The following is a 15679-nucleotide window of genomic DNA, read 5'->3' on the forward strand; positions in this document are numbered from 1 at the left end:
TAAAGCATGAGAATAAAATGCTATATCCTCCAAATCTGTGCACACGCAAACAAATCCCTCATCTGTCTATTGTATTGTCTCTTACTCTTCTCCCACTCCCCTGCTCCGTCCCTCTCACTCTGCTTTATCTGCTTCAGCCTCCCTGTCACTCTCTCCTCCGCTCTGCAGCTCATCATGCAGCCTCAGAAAATCTGAAATCCTGTCTTTCAGCAAGAGAAAGATGTAATGCAGCAAAATGTTGAATTCTAAGCATGCGATGTAAACCGTACAGAACATTTACATTTGAAATGCTGACTCTATATGCACGTTGGGATGTTTCCATCTCTTCAACCTGCATGTGTCTGGTGTGTTGACTCACATGGCCACATAGGAGAGCTGCTCCTTGGTGAGGTTGAGGGGGTGGTTGGACACGGAGACGCCGTACCGGCGGGGATCCTGTCCCAACGGCAGATTTCCCCTCAGGATGGCGTTGTTGGCCACACTGAGGAAGGACGCCATGCCGTGCCATGCTTGGTTGTAGAACCACACCTGCCGAGGTGGAGACAAGCGTGAACACAGAGCAGCACGCAGAGGCTTTTCACACGTTTCCTAGCAACTACAGCGATTCATCTGGCTGTGGATAAATAATGGAGAAAGATTTAACATGCAGCTTACAAAACATATATTCCTTTTTGGACCTGAGCTGTCTTTTAGCACGACTGTGTCGTCTCAGTTTACTCAAATAAATGTTGTTTGGGCTCTTCAGAGTCGTGTGCAGCAATACGAACCCCAACAGCATTCTGGTGCAACATGCAGGGAAATGTACATTCCAGTATTGTGTGTGTCGGTCTACCGTGCATGCTCACATAACGTATGACCTCCACTAGAGGTTGTGTTTCTGTCAGCAGGGTTACACAGAAGCTACTGGCCTGATTATCACAACACATGGTAGAAGGTGAATCATGGGAAGAACCCTTGAAATGTTGGCGCGGTTCCAAATCACAGAGCGGACACACACATTATCCTTTTTCACTTATGGAAAGGGCCCTTCTGTATTTGTGAGCATGTCTTTGTGTCGGGTGTTGATTACAGTGAGAGGTAATGTCGTGCTCGTGGGAGAGAGGGGCAGATGATCCCTCAAACATCTTGATCTAAAAGAATCAGCAATCGAGCTGACGAACATTACTTTTTCATTTTGAAAAAGATAAAGGCCTGCATCGAATGCCAAATCCCAACGTGGCGTGCTGGCTGCCGGAGTAAAAACATTTCTGCACACACTCCGAGTGTGTGGCTGCTGGGGTGGAGAAGAAAAAGAAAGGATGAAAGAGAGCGGGAGTGAGGGAGGACTACCCGCTGAAAGTGCAGCGCTAATTAAGAGTGGATGGTGAACACAACACTGCATCACAGAGGAGGATGTGGAGAAACTCCAGCACACACACACACACACACACACAAAATTGTATTTTCTTCACCCTGTAGTTTCTGAAAGGTCATTTGAAGATGAGTAAAGGATGAAGAGCGCATGCTTGTCTGCTAAATGCACGGGGGAAGAGAATATGTGAGTAGAAACAGTCACATTTGTTTTGGGGAGGAGCAGAACTCTGGTCTCAGTGTGAGAATATTAACATTAATCACAGATGTACTGTAATCTACCTACAGGACACATGGATAAAATGTATTGTTACAGTCATAGGATCAGAGGTTTGTGTAAAAGTGTACAATATTTTACCTTAAAAGGTAAAACAAAAGTAAAATGAGTGTGTGAACCCGTCAGAAATAATCTAAACTAAGTGTTGTTATATCCAGTGTGAAACAGTGGGATTATAATCCCTTTGTTTGTAGATGATGGGTGATGCTGACCGATCAAACATTGTGCTAAACGTTGTGCGTGTGAAGCTGTGTAAGCGTCAGTTTAACATGTCGTCTGCTCTTCTTCCTTTACGGGAGGAAAACATTGTTGTGTACTTTTACTGAAGTAACGGATGTGTGTAGTCAACTGAAACTATTAAATGAGCTCTGAGTGTGTTTGAAGTCGTTGCACAGCCTTTAGCTTTCTCTGCAAACAGTAAGAAGTGTTCCTCCGTATCTTTATACTTTATAACAATGTGCTCATAACGCACCGTTTACCTGTCTCCTGTCTTAATTATAAAAGTTTGACACCAGCAACATGTTCATTAGGACGTATGGCTCTATAATAATAATGAAGTGAGTGTGTTTAGGTGCGTCAGAGATCATCAAACTTTCCTCTCATTGGGATCAACAAGGAGAACAAGGGCTGCTGGTGATTCACATCCTACCTTCACATTGTCCCTGGTTCCCAGCTTCTTCAGCAGCGCCTCAGCCTTCTGAAGGATCTGATCGGTCACATTATCCTGATGAAGACGAGCAAAACAAGACAAAAAAAAGAGATTTAATTGGATACACTTGGAAAACCACCACTGCTCTTTGAAATGCAAAACACGAAGCTGAGGGAGACAAGAATTAAGACTTCCGGAGCGCCGAGACACTTATTTCCCACAGACCGGGGGAAATGTGTCCCGCGTTTATTTTGGCTGCGTGCGAGTTCCTTCCTCGTTTGACGTTTCAGTTTTAATAAACAGGGAGAAATTATTCACAGAGTCATGAGAGGAGAACAAAGATCCTCACCACCTAATTTACCAATCATACTGAAGTGTTCATGGAGACTAACTACTTTCCACAGAGTCAGTCTGCTCGGGGGGAGGAGCGAGGGGAGACAGGGTGAGGAGCGAGGGGAGACGGGGTGAGGAGCGAGGGGAGACGGGTGAGGAATGAGGAGAGAAGGGTGAGGAGCGAGGGGGTGAGGAGCGAGGGGGTGAGGAGCGAGGGGAGACGGGGTGAGGAGCGAGGGGAGACGGGTGAGGAACGAGGGGAGAAGGGTGAGGAGCGAGGGGGTGAGGAGCGAGGGGGTGAGGAGCGAGGGGAGACGGGTGAGGAGCGAGGGGGTGAGGAGCGAGGGGAGACGGGGTGAGGAGCGAGGGGGTGAGGAGCGAGGGGAGACGGGTGAGGAGCGAGGGGAGACGGGTGAGGAGCGAGGGGGTGAGGAGCGAGGGGGTGAGGAGCGAGGGGAGACGGGTGAGGAGCGAGGGGAGGGGTGAGGAGCGAGGGAAGATGGGTGAGGAGCGAAGGAAGACGCGAGGGGGTGAGGAACGAGGGGAGAAGGGTGAGGAGCGAGGGGAGACGGGTGAGGAGCGAGGGGAGACGCGAGGGGGTGAGGAACGAGGGGAGAAGGGTGAGGAGTGAGGGGAGACTGGTGAGGAGCGAGGGGGTGAGGAGCGAGGGGAGACGGGTGAGGCGAGGGGGTGAGGAGCGAGGGGAGACGGGTGAGGAGCGAGGGGAGACTGGTGAGGAGCGAGGGGAGACGGGTGAGGAGCGAGGGGAGACGGGTGAGGAGCGAGGGGAGAGGTCGAGGCATCACAAAGTGCTCTGCTCATGTTTCAGGTGAAAGGAGCCTCGAGGTGACAGCATGTTGATACCATGCTGTTCAGCCTGAACATAAGAGCTCTGCACACATTACATGTGTGATATAAATGCAAATGACGCTCTTGTTGGACCCTGCCTTCATCGGGCTCTCGCAGGGGAGCGAGGAGGAAAAGTGCATGTGACAACTGGGGAAAAAGGTGGGAGACGGGGGGAAATCAAGAGAGACGTCCCCATAGTGCAGGAGGGCCCAGGTGAAGTGCTTGTCTGAGACCGGGGAGATCACACCACTGCACATATACACGTACATATATCCCACAATCCTTCACCACACCCAGACATTTGGAAGCATTTCAGGGATGTATTCAGAGTGTTCAGTTTTCCTTCCATACATCAAGCCTTTTGGCATAACAAAATGTTTACACATCATTTTGCGCAGCATGAACTCTTCATCTCTTCCCATATCAGCGTGAGAAAGAGGAGGAAACCTCCCCATCTCGCTGACAGGAGTATTTCTGTTAAATAACATCCCCTCTGTTCCAACACATTACCTATTCAGACACCGGGTACACAACAACACTCCTGTCCGTAATGCTTCTCCAGCAGGAGCGAGGGAATCTTTAAAGTGTTTTGTGTTTACTTCGCTCCGGTTTGCACCGTGCCATGCAGCGACGGGCAGTGCCATTAGGCGGCCTTACTGAGGATTAGCCGTGGCTGAAACGAGATGAGAAGTGGGCCAGCAGCTGCCTGGGTCTAATCCTCCACAACTCCCCCCCACTCAAGGACAATGACAAGGCTGCTTTGGCCAGGGGACCGGCGGTGCCACGGCTAACGACACAGCAATAAAGACACTCGAGTGTGTGCTGACTTTCTTGGCTTGTATTCCAAAATAGGCTGCACAGTTCAGTGGTCAAGTGCTCTGTGTTACAGATGGTCATATGGTCTGTGTGTGTGTGTGTGTGTGTGTGTGTGTGTGTGTGTGTGTGTGTGTTGTGTGTGTGTGTGTGTGTGTTTATTCCTCTGAATAATATAAATAATTGAAGCACTGAGAAAGAAAAGGGAGCAGCGGCGACATTAATGGGATCTGCATTTTATCTGTAATTACAGTTTCCAGCACACGGGCTCTTTGTTCTCAACATTCCCGTCACCTCTTATAACGGCGAAGCCCGATTCTACCTGCGAGACACAGGAAATGCAATTAAACAAAACTTTCCGAGCGCTCTTCCCTGCGCAGGTGGCTCAGAGTGCAGAAGCACGCTACTTCCCGTTAGAGTCTCACATCACAATGCCTGCCGAGCAGAAGAGAGCCAGACATCTCCCAAGGACAGTGTAGCACTTTAATAGCACAGGATGCAGAGCTGGGACGGTTAATGCCCAGCCATTAGGGTTACATCATCGCTGCTGCACGAATTAAAGTCACATTAGTGCACAGAACCGGGAGACAGAGAAGGGAGCCTGGGTAAGGATGAGGCCGGAGACGCCTGAGGCCAAAGCAATGTGCTGATCTCAGAGAGGTTTCAACGTCCAAACATGTGAAATGTTAATGAGAGTGTGTGTGTGTGTGTGTGTGTGTGTGTGTGTGTGTGTGGAGGACTGAGGCAGAGAGAGATACAAGCAGAGGGCAGCTGGGATGTAGCTCAGGAAACATGCAGTTTCAGGATTGTGTCTGAACGTGTGTGTTCTTTGTGCAGTGTAGACCCACATTCCTCCATTTATTCTAAGCAATGCACAGACAATCACAGCCTGTTGCCATGGACACAGGATGAGAAATCTAAACCTCGTCCCCTCTTTGCTTTCATTCCTCTTTTTTCCCCATCGTTCAAGAATACAGTCCAAAAGTCCACAACAAACAGCATCACCTGCCTGCAAGATACAAAGCTGAGCGAACAAAGAGCTGAAAGGGAAGCCTTGACAGCAGAAACACTTCTTCACTCACAAAACATTTAGTGCTGCAAACAGCATCGTCGGCCTCCATGACTCACACGTAATGCTGCAAAAGGTTGTATGAGCTTGTTGGAGAAGCAGTTTGTGGATTTGTTCCCGATGTATGAAACTGAGGAAATTCGAGGCCATATTTAAAGACCTGCTGATTTGATTTCCGTCCTTGGTGTCGCAGGTAAACTCAACTCTAAGAATAATGCTGTGGTATCAACGGGTTTGACTTTGTGCCAATCTTTCTGACATACCTGAACTGAACTGAAGAGGTCTTTGAGATCTCTGAATGAAACTTCGATCGCTGCCTCGCTCAGACGGACCTGAGAGTTGAGCGCTCCGACAGAGATGCCTCCGTACCTGGAGCGACAGAGAAGAGAGGTTCAAGTGGAGGTAAGAGCAACATCCAGGACACACACAAAGACACATGGAGCAGATATTACTGTGGACACAAACACGTCAACCTTTTTAATCAATGGTTTCTCTCGCTGACAGTTTTGCTCAAAGTGTTTTTATTACAGTAACATGACAGGTGAAGTGGAACAGCAGCGCAGGCAGTAATTTATCTCTTTGAGGAAAGTCACTCGTCTGTAGGTGAATGCAGCTCATTCATAAAGCCTAACACGCTGCAGCATATTCAAGTCGACAGCCACACTCGCTTACCTCGTTTTACCCGAGTGTTCAAAAGTCTTGACCAAGAAGTCCGTCACGTTGCGTCCACTTAAATCCAACAATGTGTCCGTCGTGTTCTGGATCCGCTGTAAACAGAAGACAAAATAAAGCGTTATTCTAAACATACACAAGGTTACTGAAGATAATGTTCCACTTTCATGCAAAACAACTTTCTCTTTTACTTGCGGACGGATATAAAACTTCTGGACGTGCTCAGAAAAAATGTGTATTTGAAGATGCACTTCTAGCATTTTAATAACACAGACAACTTCCTTATGAGGAACAGACACCACATATCTGTATACATGACATCCCAGAGTCTCAGTAGATGTCTATAGAGTTGCAGATGTTCTGGATCAGCTGGAGGTTTGCATCTCTTTGCTGAAACTCCCTTTAGAGATAAATCACTGTTTGGTTTTACAGTACATGTCTGCTGTTCTGTGATTTATAGAAGTGACGAGAAGGAGACGAGAAGGAGAAGAATAAAGAAAGATTAAAAGTCAGATTAAAAACAAAAACACAGGAGGAAAGAGAAGAGAATAGACAAACAGGGGGAGGAAGAGGACTCATCTGGCTGAGATAAGGAGGACGGAGGCGAACACACCTTGGCTCATCTCTCAACAAACATGCTTCTCTTTCAAAAAGCCACAGGAACTCAGAAACAAACAAAACTAAGAGCTTTTACACTCTGCTGTGTGTACAATGAGTTTATACACAGCAGTGCGAGTCTAATTATTCTGGCCTTGGTCCATATCCTCCATCAAAAAGACTGAAATGGGAACATTACGTGGTTGTGAGATACCTGTGAAGAGCTTCAGCGCGCTCGGCATTCTGCACGGCGTTCTTCACAACAGTGAGAGCTTGAGAGCTGGGAAACAAACAGGGTGAGGGAAGTGTAAACTACGGAGTAATCAAATGTGTTGAGAGAGCTGGTGTACTGGAGCAGCGCAGACATAAGAGGCTGTGTTAATCCTGCCTCTGTTTGTATCCATGCTTTACCTCCAAGGTACAAAGAAAAGCACAGTGGGGGGGGGGAAAGCAGAATCTTCCATAATTAAAGCCGCTCACTTGTCCTGTGACTTCTCAATGATGATCAGGTTAACCTCTCGTGCAGAGTGTTTGTGTGTTACTCAACTCATTACAACATGTTTGTAGCGCGAGCCAAACAACACCATTGGATAATAGCTGGAGTGGGAATCTGTGGCTGCAGTTACTAACAAAGAACCGCTGCAGCTTTCCCGGATCAGGAGAGATTGAGTTGCCCGCTGACAGATTTCCCCCTGTTCGGTTCAGCTCAACAAAAGGGAGGCACTGCCTCATCCAACATTTGCCTCACCTCACAATTCAGTGACCTTTCTGCTTTGTTAGCGAACATCTCTTGGCTCCTTTGAGAGGCTGGCTCTGGACAGCTCGTTTTACACTAAAATGGATCCGCGAGTGTTGGGAGTCAAAGTGACAAATCAGCAGGCGGAGCAGAGAAAGGATGTGTCAGCCTGTTGTTTCGCAGGCTGAGGATGGAGCTGATCTGCGGTTAGCTGGATTCATTCTGTGCCAACAGCTGTTGTTGGAGACCAGACCTGCGCTCACATGCAAAGCTTACACATATGATTTATTAATAACATATAATAGGAATAACATGTCAGCGCTGCTGGTTCAGCTCTGTCTCCCTTAAAAGTGCGTTCAACTAAACTGCACCTCAGTGCGTCTCTCAGTCGATGTTTGAAACACAGCAATGTTGTGAACAAAACAAAGATACTGGTTTAGAAAAACGTTATGCTGCTGTTAAAGAACGTTCTTTAACCGAAGGATGTCAATTAAAATAGAACATCCGTCCGTCCCCCGCGACCTCTGCGGACTCTGATTAGAAATGCATTTGTGAAACGTTTCCCTCTAAGTGCAGTGTGGTTGTGGGAGAACGTGCTCTGTAGAGACCAGGCGGGGTTTCTGCTTTGAATTCAAATGAAGGCCACACAGAAGTGAACAAAAGCTTTGGGATTATTCTGCTTCATACTATCATCCCTTTCTTTTCTAAAAGGGGAAACAGATACTGAAAAGACGTGCTTACTGTTCAGGCAGTTTCCCCCTCAAACCAACAAACTAAAGTAGATAATGCTGTTTATTTTCCCATACAGAATCTCACAAATGGTAAGCTGATGCCCAGCTTCAATATGCAGATGAGTCCGGGCAGATGAGTCCGTGCAGATGAGTCCGTGCAGATGAGTCCGTGCAGATGAGTCCGTGCAGATGAGTCCGGGCAGATGAGTCCATGCAGATGAGTCCGGGCAGATGAGTCCGGGCAGATGAGTCCATGCAGATGAGTCCGGGCAGATGAGTCCGGGCAGATGAGTCCATGCAGATGAGTCCGGGCAGATGAGTCCATGCAGATGAGTCCATGCAGATGAGTCCGGGCAGATGAGTCCGGGCAGATGAGTCCATGCAGATGAGTCCGGGCAGATGAGGTCGGGCAGATGAGGTCGGGCAGATGAGTCCGTGCAGATGAGTCCGTGCAGATGAGTCCGTGCAGATGAGTCCAGGCAGATGAGTCCGTGCAGATGAGTCCAGGCAGATGAGTCCGTGCAGATGAGTCCGTGCAGATGAGTCCGGGCAGATGAGTCCGGGCAGATGAGTCCGTGCAGATGAGTCCGGGCAGATGAGTCCGGGCAGATGAGTCCGTGCAGATGAGTCCGTGCAGATGAGTCCAGGCAGATGAGTCCGTGCAGATGAGTCCGTGCAGATGAGTCCGTGCAGATGAGTCCGGGCAGATGAGTCCGGGCAGATGAGTCCGGGCAGATGAGTCCGGGAAGATGAGTCCGGGCAGATGAGTCCGGGAAGATGAGTCCATGCAGATGAGTCCGGGCAGATGAGTCCGGGCAGATGAGTCCGGGCAGATGAGTCCGGGAAGATGAGTCCGGGCAGATGAGTCCGGGAAGATGAGTCCATGCAGATGAGTCCGGGCAGATGAGTCCAGGCAGATGAGTCCGTGCAGATGAGTCCAGGCAGATGAGTCCGTGCAGATGAGTCCGTGCAGATGAGTCCGTGCAGATGAGTCCGGGCAGATGAGTCCGGGCAGATGAGTCCGGGAAGATGAGTCCGGGCAGATGAGTCCGGGCAGATGAGTCCGGGCAGATGAGTCCGTGCAGATGAGTCCAGGCAGAGTACTTTGCAAGAAGCTGTTGTTGCCAGTCTCCAAATGATAAAGACATCAATCGTAATTCGCTGAACGTGGCGGCTTTATCAATTCCTCTGCATGCATGACGGCCTATTCATCTATGAAGGTTAAATATCACCAGTGAACGAGAGTCAATACCTCAGAATTGATAGTGGGTTTGCTGTTGCTGCCATTTCCATGGAAACAATGATTTCACAGAACCTCCCGTGGAGAGTTTCTCTCTCGTCTTTTCTTTGGTCTCTCAAGGGCATATTCGGAGGATGGGCAGATAAAAGATAACAAAAGGAAAGTGTTGTGCAGCTTCGTCATGATTTATTCAGCAGGGGAAGCTTTCAGGTCAAAGGGAACATCCTCACGACGTGGGGGGGCTCCGCTCGGACATGCATTCACTCTCTCCAGGTAAGCAAAGCAGCAATGACGATAAGTGCACATGTTGCATGTCGCATATCTGTCACAATATGTATTATATTTAGCAACGGCTCAATCAGCAAAGTGTGTTCTGTGTGCAGACACTGTGAGCCTGACACACTACACAACAGTAAATATGTGTCATGACCTTAAGCACTGCACTACATTCAGACTCTGGCTGATGGCCCTCTGGTGGCGTGCAGTTAGCAGCAGGGAGGTTATTGTACACAGTTACACTTTCATTCATTGTTATTTATTAAGAAATTAGACTAATGCGCTGGGGTCTTCTCACTTTGAGAAAAAGACCCCCCCGGTCAACCTTTTCACATCATAATCACATCGTATTAGTATCTTTCCCCCAGAACTCACACACTCCCTGTGGTACAAGTCTGCAGTTTCAGATGATGAAATAAAAGGCGGCAGAGCTCGCTGCATTACAAAGACTGACCCCTGCCAAATAAATAAAGTGGCTCATTATGCACAGAGGAGCTGATGAACAGAGAAACGTGAGCGTTAAGTGAACAGTGTGTGTGTTGCATATGAATGCTCTCCTCTTGTAGCAGCTTGTGATCCTCATGTTTTAGTTTTTGTAGCGCACGGTGGGAGATGACTGGCAATAATCCTGTTGCATGATAATAACTCAATGTGCTCAAGGTTGTTTCCATGCAAAATTACAGTCCATTTATTATCCTTTTTACAGGATGTGGATTGGAACATAATAAGATGTCGTAAATAAGGGAGAAATGATGCAAGCGAAGGTAACGAGATGTAGGAAAGAATCGTGCTTTGTAAACGGTCTTTTCATTGATGCTATGTGAACTAAAAGAAGCGCCGGCTACACACAAAACACAACAATACAGCAGAAATCCAGAAAAGTAGCAAAGTGGTAGCAATTCAAAAAATAAAGAGATTGAGGCTGAGAAGCAGCTTGATGAAAGAATACGTGAGTCTGCTGGAAGAGAGAAAAGAGACAGAAAGACCCGGACGGCCTCGCACGGCACCACAAAGATACAAGTCAACAAACGGGGAACGCTGTGACAGTGCTGTCATAAGCCCGGGCCGACCGTCAGGGGAAGAGGAAAGGTTACACAAAGGGCACGGCTCTTGTTTAACTGTCTCAACAATCATCCTATAACATGATACCTGCACAGTTGCTGCTTTAAAGTGGCCTGCGTGATCCTGTCACAGCAAGGAGCACACAGCAGGACTCAGCAGAGATATGACAGGGGTGGGGGGGGCATTCACTTCTTCTTCATAGAGGTCTCATCTGCCCTTCCAACATCACATCTCCTACATCAATTATTAATTATTATTATATGTTACTACGACGTATTAGATCAAAAGGAGCTCGGGAGGGGAGGGGGGGGGGGGGTGATATTCAGAGAAGGAACTCACAAGTCTATGATGAAAAAGTTCATCAGGGGGATGTGGGCACATGGGGCATGTCATGGAGATGTTATTGATATTTGACATGTCTGCATCTTTTGAAAAGTTAGGATTCAGGGTTCATGTTTATAAAACACCTGCCACATGTTTATGCGTCACACTGTGTTGCTCATATGTAGTTTCACACCAACCTGCACACACACAGGTTCTGCTGCACCAGCCTCCCACTTCTGGAATCGGATTATACTGGAGCTGTCCACCAGCACACAACGTTCATCTTATTTATAAATCAACATTCACAGAGAAGCCGTCGCCTCTTGTCCCAAAGTGTCGACTGAAAGCTCTTGAAATAATTTCAAGAAATACTATTTAGTTTGACAATATGTTATGATTCTGATCACCAGCAGTTTGTGTGGCAGGACACTGCATGTGAAGAGGAAGCGCTCCAACCTGCAGCATTACTCTCACCACAGGCAGCACACCAGCTGCATCCCGCAGGATCAATCGGCAGAGTCTGTATGAAAATGAAGCCGAAAGTTCAAAAATGTGAATTATCTGTCTTGTAAATGCGATGCTGTTCTGCTGCCAAATCTCATGCATCACACAGCAGAACACCCCCGCTCGCTTCTTCCCTTCAGCCGGAGTGAAACACCACAAACCAATTCTCAACCATCACAACACATGCAGGCACATGCCACAAAGCCTGAGTAAACAGACAAAGCCCTGTCTAAAAAAAAGCCCGTGGGAGGGGAGGTGGCAGCCCTCTCGTCCCTCTCGTCCCTCTCAAGCACAGATTTCTCGTCATCATTGGGAGATGAGCTTCTTCCTTTTCTTCCTGCTCTCTTAATGGTGAGTGGTGGAGTCAGCAGACGGGCGGGGTCTCTCACCATCCATCCGGCCTGGATCAAGTCTCTTCATGTGTTGCATTCGTATATATTGAAGCAATGGCCTATAAAGGATGGGTATTGACTTCCAGCCTCCCGGGACTCGTAATGTGAGCAGAAAAAGGTGAACGTGGACATTAAAAGGTGCCACGAGGGTGAAAGGTTGACATTAACGTGTAAGATTAAAGGACACACTATGGATGTAAGTGTGGGGACCGAGCTGAATCCCTGGCAGCGGTCAACTCGCTGGATTCTCATTAGATTTCCTTCTCGCCCTACTTTCCTGCGTGCATGCTAGTTCACAAAAGGGAGGCAGCACAAAAGGCTGATTTACATTTTGCAATGCAATGCAGATTCCTTGTTAATAAGTACCTTTACATTTTCAAATCAAAATGATGCTGACTGGGACTTTCAGACCGCTCGCCAAAAGCTTCCATGATAAGCATTTCTTATGTACTGTTGTGTCATTGATTGATTTCTTATTTCTTTTACACTTGGACCGTGCACTGTGCCGTACACATCCCACTGTGACACACACGTCACGAGCAGTGCAGAGACACTGCAGGCAGAGTTTTGACTATTTTGCGTCCATGTTGTACGAAACGTATGAAATTTACAATACATATCTTTAAAGGATGTTTTCTCTAAAGGAGCCAGAAATCTCCCCTTCAGTAGCACTTACATACACCAAACCTTCCACTTTCATGCCTCTCTATATTCTCAAGCTTTGTACAGAGGGCTTTGTTCACATGTCCTTCACAGCCTGATATGACTGTAAACATAACATTTAAGAACAAGTTTCAGGAGAGCTATATTAGTTTAGTCGCGTGTCTCCTTAAAGCTCCACAACGGGGGCTCTAACTTCTACAAGGCCAGCTCATCGAGAGTGAGAGACGAACCTGAGGGGGGGGCAGCCCGCCGGCACCAGGCGGACAGTCGGGTAACATGAGGGTCCGTTTAGGCGTGCTGCACTGACAGGAGGGGGAGGGGTCCGACATGCTCCAGTTCCCGTTGAGGAAGATGTCAGTGACGGACTGATCCACGGGCGGAGTGAACCAATCAGATCCTTGAGAGGAACATGGAAGCATCCTACAAGGAAACAGGAAGTTAGAACCACATCTGCAACACTTACACGATATCCTCCTGTTCGGGGGACAATTAGGAGAGCATTGAGATATTACAGGCACGATATTGTAGGGCTGCAACTATCATTATCTCAATCTGACAATCATTTTCTAGATCGTTTGGTTTTATAAAATGTCAGAAAATAGTGAAAAATGTCCGTCTCAGTTTCTCAAAGTCCAAGTTGACGTCTTTAAAAGTCTTGTTCTGTCACTTTATTAAGATATAAAACAGAGGAAAGCAGCAAACCTCCATATTTGAGGCTGAAAACAACATTTCTTTACCATGAAAAATTACTTTAACGATTTTTGCTCTATTATATTCACTGTCTGCCACCTGAGTAACATGAGTCACAACTAATACATGAATGAATTAAAACATCCTTCAACGCATTCTGATCAGGATCATCAAGAGCGCTTGTGATTTGTTCTTGAAATGTATTTCATAATGATGCAGAGAAGTCCTTTCCAATGCCCTGTTACTTTTGTACAGCTTGTTCTACTTATGCAGCTCAGAATGTTTGTTTGTATGTGACCCGTCGCCAACACACACACACACACACACACACACACACACACACACACGTTAGCGATGTATAAGTCCTGTCTGGTGTGTGTGTGTGTGTGTGCACAAACTAACGCTATTCTTTTGGCTTCTTGTAAATGACAGCTTACGGTATTGGGTCTCCGCTCATGCAGCGAGTGCCGAAGCCAGGCTCGTTCACCAACGTGTCCACCACCTTAGACACCTGCACGTTGTCTGGCATATCATTACTGTGAATACAAGGAATATAATCAACACGAGAACGCATTCAAACATTTTAGTGTGCAATAAGCTTTTTCTAATTCCCTCTCTCACAGCGGGTCCACGTCACTTAAAGCCATTAGTGTCAGACGTTCTGTCAAAATGGCAATAAAAAGTCATTTGTGTGTTAAATCAAAGTCCAAAGAGCGATTTCTGCTGAAGCTATAAATGTCAAAGGGAATTTAGGTTTAGATTTTAGATGATGTCTCCTGACTTGTGTTTATCGTTGTACACCAACACAAACTCCTTGTACACTTTGTGCAAAGCAGTGAAACCGTTTTGTAGTATTGATTGGTTCAAGGGCGGGAAGACGACCCCCGGCCGGATTTAAAGTGGAATTAACGCTCCAGACATTCACTCGTGAAATACTCGCCAAGGTCCTGGTGGTCACGACGAGTGATCGCCGACCATCTATAATCCAATGATGATACACTACCATCCAGGACTCCATTTTAAATCCATTCCCAGAATGACCTGGACCTCGGTAACATCTAAATGCTTGATGTGTCAGACACCTTTAAGGTTGTGTCAGAAGGAGAAGACGTCAATAAGAGCTGACTTTACAGAAAGGTGGCGCAGGCTAAGCTCCGTCTCACTCCGCTCTGGGTTTGGTTTTTGTCACATTGGACAGCGAGGATTATTTGAGATTACAGGTCCTGAAATATCGAGCCAGAAGAATCATTTCAGGTAAAGGGACAGTTCAGTCCAAACATGAGGAACAAGAATGTCTTTAACTACGTTTAGGACTAAACACAAGCTCATGTGTGTTCACAAGCTCATCCGTCTTCCACGTTGGCAAAACACAGGAGCTCAGATGATCATTAATCTGGGATGTAGCTCGACATCGAGGGAATCTCATGTGCTGCTTGCAGGTAAATACTCGATAGCGGTGCCGCATGCCGCTTAATCAAGTGTGAGAGAGAAATCATTGAGTTTACCAACTCTTCGCTTTGAGTTGTGCAAACAGCATCGACTGTACAGCGAGTGCTGCAGAGTTCTTCTGCAGAGTTGAAGTCCAGCTGCGTCCTGATACCCAACATGAGCCTGCTCAGGATTCTGTGTACAGTGCGGGCTCAGCTTTTCGTTATCATCCGTCCTGTGTCTCAGTTAAACAATCTCCCCATTCCAATTTCATTCTCATTACTAAGCACACACACTCTGCCCTTTATCTTAAGGGTACCAGGGGGAGTTAAAACACTGTGTTTCATAAAGACCATCGTGATGGCTTTCTGCCAGCGATGGCCGCAGCCCAGCCAGCCATTTGGATTAATACAGTGTTCATTGTCTCATTTGGAGGCGTCTCCATGAAGGTCGCACGGTCATTTCCTCGGCCACCACTGAGCGCAATTCAAGTGGTCCGATAGTAAAAATGGATTATGTGCAGCCATCTGTTTTACAATTAACAATGGCTGGGTTAGCACGTTATTGGAGGTAATAAAACTATTGGACAGATCCAAAATGAAGACTTGTGCATATACACAGAAACAGTGGAACTAATGAATGGTTCATCTGGTCCACATGAAAGATCACAGAAGTGAGGCTGCCTTACATTACAGGGATACGCCCTTTGGAGAATAAACTTTGCTTTCATCATTTCATTTCTAAAACTCAAATTAAACGAACAGAAAAGTACAAACCCAGAGGGAATCTGATGGACATTATTTCCAAAGTGAGCAGTTCAATCGCTTCATTCTCTCTCAAGTGGATCTTTGTCTACGATGCATATCGTGCTGCAATGCTCCTCTGAATGAACCACGACGTCTAATGACAGCGTCCTCATCAGGCTGCTCCGCAGTCACTCAGGAGAAAAGACAATATTTAGTAATTGGCCAGAGGGAATGTCTCCCACAAGAACCCTTCACAGGACCTCCCAAGAAAACTCAAT

The 15679-nt window shown here is 47.1% G+C and overlaps 1 protein-coding gene across 1 annotated transcript in view; it reads right to left on the reverse strand.

Moving 5' to 3' along the window:
* The window catches only part of LOC115023606 (ATP-binding cassette sub-family A member 1), a 148416-nt gene that overhangs the window by 39561 nt on the left and 93176 nt on the right, over positions 1-15679 (reverse strand). Inside the window, 6 exon segments of the mRNA XM_075074151.1 lie at positions 359-528; positions 2277-2351; positions 5604-5709; positions 6013-6107; positions 12768-12957; positions 13665-13763. Coding sequence (XP_074930252.1) covers positions 359-528; positions 2277-2351; positions 5604-5709; positions 6013-6107; positions 12768-12957; positions 13665-13763 — 735 coding nt within the window.

Source organism: Cottoperca gobio, chromosome 18 (genome assembly GCF_900634415.1).
Source record: "Cottoperca gobio chromosome 18, fCotGob3.1, whole genome shotgun sequence".
Taxonomy (NCBI): domain Eukaryota; kingdom Metazoa; phylum Chordata; class Actinopteri; order Perciformes; family Bovichtidae; genus Cottoperca; species Cottoperca gobio.